The following is a 2422-nucleotide window of genomic DNA, read 5'->3' on the forward strand; positions in this document are numbered from 1 at the left end:
CAGCTGTAGCGTAATTTTTTTAATTTTTCCGTCATAGTGAAATGTTAGACGAAATCCTTTTGCTGTTAATTTTGTTTGACTGTTAATGAAATCTTGATAAAATTTGTACCATTCCAAGTAATTCATCACACAAATGACTTTATTATGACGTTGAAAGATTATTGATGCAGCAAAGTTTTCTATATTAAATCCCATTGATATTTTTGTTCTTTGTTTTTTATCCAAATAATATGTGTAAGATAAAAACAAATTTGGTGCCAACGATAAATCGTTTTCATGTTTCCCAGTAATTGCCAAGTTTGATTCTTGTTCCATTGTTATTTAAACTGAAGAATTTGTTTTATGAACTTGTATTTATAGTTGTTTTCGGAAAATTGTATGAAATATTTTTTGCACTTTTTTATCGTTTTTAAGTGGGAATATTGTGTTGAACAATTTAAGAAAATCTCTCATGCTTTTACAGGAACATCGCATCCACAAATATACACAACAATATTGCCCACATACTGATGTAAAATCGCTTTGTAAGCGTTTATTATTGTAAACAAAACATTCTGATTGATTTCGTAAAAATTTTATTATTTCACTGTAAAATGGAGGATTTCCAAAAGAATCAAAATATTCAGCACAGCCTTGAATCGGTACAAAAATTGCTATCCAGTGAGTTCCCTTTTGTTTAGAAGTGTCGGAGTTCACGATTAAAATTCCTGGTTTTGAAATAGTTTTCGGTATTTGATCAAGAGCAAAAACACCTTTAAACAATTTGCGTGTTAAATAATTAGATTTAAGAGCTTTCGAAATCTGAAGTGTATTCATTTTTCGATATTTTGGAAATAATAATTAGGTTAATATTTCCTATTATATGTGTTGTTAAAAATTCTGCTTTCAGTTTTCCATTTGTTAAGATTATATCAAACTTTCTAAGTGCATCTATTAAGTTTTTAGTTGTATTTTTATTATCAATATGTCCAAATGAGTAATTTTCAATATCTGTTATTTTTAGATCTTTTATAGGAAATTTATACTTAAATTCTTTAACAACAGTTTTACATTTTTCTTTTATTCCAGCTATAACAATATTTTTTACAAAAATTGTATTGTTGTCATCCGTACAGAACGACATATCTACTAAAGCACACGTCATTGTGAAATGGAATAAATTTGCTTTGGTAGTTGTCCTTTTATATGTTTACGTAGACGTTTCGATTTTTGTCAATTTCTATGCTTGCATCAAATTCAGCAAAAACAATGCAAGTCAATGTTGAAGATAACGGAGAACTAAGTCTTGCTTCAATTTTGACAACTCCTTGGTTCAGGAGTGCTTGACATGTGTCGGTCCCCAAACCATCTGGTGATAAATCGAAAGCAAGAATTGTGTATCCTTTTGTAAAAAGCTCTTTTGAAATTTGATGACCTTTGTCAGAATGATGTATGCCTGTTCCACTGAATAGCGTTAAGTACGCCCTCGAATTGCAGAAATTGTGTGTTGAGAAACTTGTTTCAATTGGTGAATTGGGAACTGGTGCGCCATTTACATAAAGTTGAAATTGTGTCAGATTTTGATGATCAAAATAATAAGGATTTTTTGACCTATTTCCATTAAAATTTTCATTGCTTACCATGCAAAATACAATAGCATTTGGAATCTGTCCTATAAACACATTGTCTAATGAAATATTGGATGTATTTGCCGGAATGGTAAATGTTTTAATTTCACTTCTAATATACGGATATTTTGCATTTGCTTTTTCAAGCACTGTATTGTGTGCTAGCAATATGTTTGGGTTAATTGTCAAATGTTTCATATATAAAGTTGCTTCAAGAATTTTCAGATAACTTTCATCAGTATCATTGAAAAAAATAAAAAAATCTTGTTTTTCTAATGTTAATGCTATTCTAATGTCAACGTTATTTATAAGTAATTTTGGTGTATTGAAGAAATCCACATGCAATTTCCCCATTAATTCTACAATTGCAGAATTGCTATATAACTTTTGTCTAGACTTAGAGCCGGAATTATTTGAATCATTAACATTAGGCTTATCCAGTTCCCAACCGGATGCTTCCAAATGAGTTTGACTGGAATCTGTCCCATAATTTAATAAAGTTGTTATATATGCTTTATAGTTGTACATAGAATCAGAAGGAGTTATATTTTTTCCATGTTACAGTGCATTGTTTAATCATTGAGTGTAATAAATTATTTACAACACTAGGCTGAGGAGCAAGTTTTGCATCAGCCCCCGTTCCTATTTTATCACTTGTGCTCCAAAGTGATCTATCTTTTTTTAGCATTTGAACTTTGAATTTAATATATGTCGCAGATAAATCACCATAAGTATCTCCATTTCCAAGCGACACAAATTCTATCGTTGAAGGTGACGCTTCTAAGGAAGCTAGTGGATTGTACGCGACTTCTTCT

At 30.3% G+C, this 2422-nt stretch overlaps 1 protein-coding gene across 1 annotated transcript; it reads right to left on the reverse strand.

The window, feature by feature from the left end:
- Positions 1 to 1181: 1181 nt before the first annotated feature.
- On the reverse strand, positions 1182 to 2135 carry LOC129609237 (uncharacterized protein F54H12.2-like). Its single transcript, XM_055521170.1, has one exon. It carries the CDS (start codon positions 2133 to 2135, stop codon positions 1182 to 1184), a length of 954 nt encoding a protein of 317 aa, XP_055377145.1.
- Between the last annotated feature and the right edge of the window lie 287 nt (positions 2136 to 2422).

The sequence above is a fragment of the Condylostylus longicornis genome, unplaced genomic scaffold (assembly GCF_029603195.1).
Source record: "Condylostylus longicornis isolate FDR11 unplaced genomic scaffold, ASM2960319v2 ptg000038l, whole genome shotgun sequence".
Classification (NCBI taxonomy): Eukaryota; Metazoa; Arthropoda; class Insecta; order Diptera; family Dolichopodidae; genus Condylostylus; species Condylostylus longicornis.

What these genes read in the sequence shown, in the direction of transcription:
- LOC129609237 (XM_055521170.1), bottom strand. Translation starts at nt 2,135, where the DNA reads ATGTACAACTATAAAGCATATATAACAACTTTATTAAATTATGGGACA.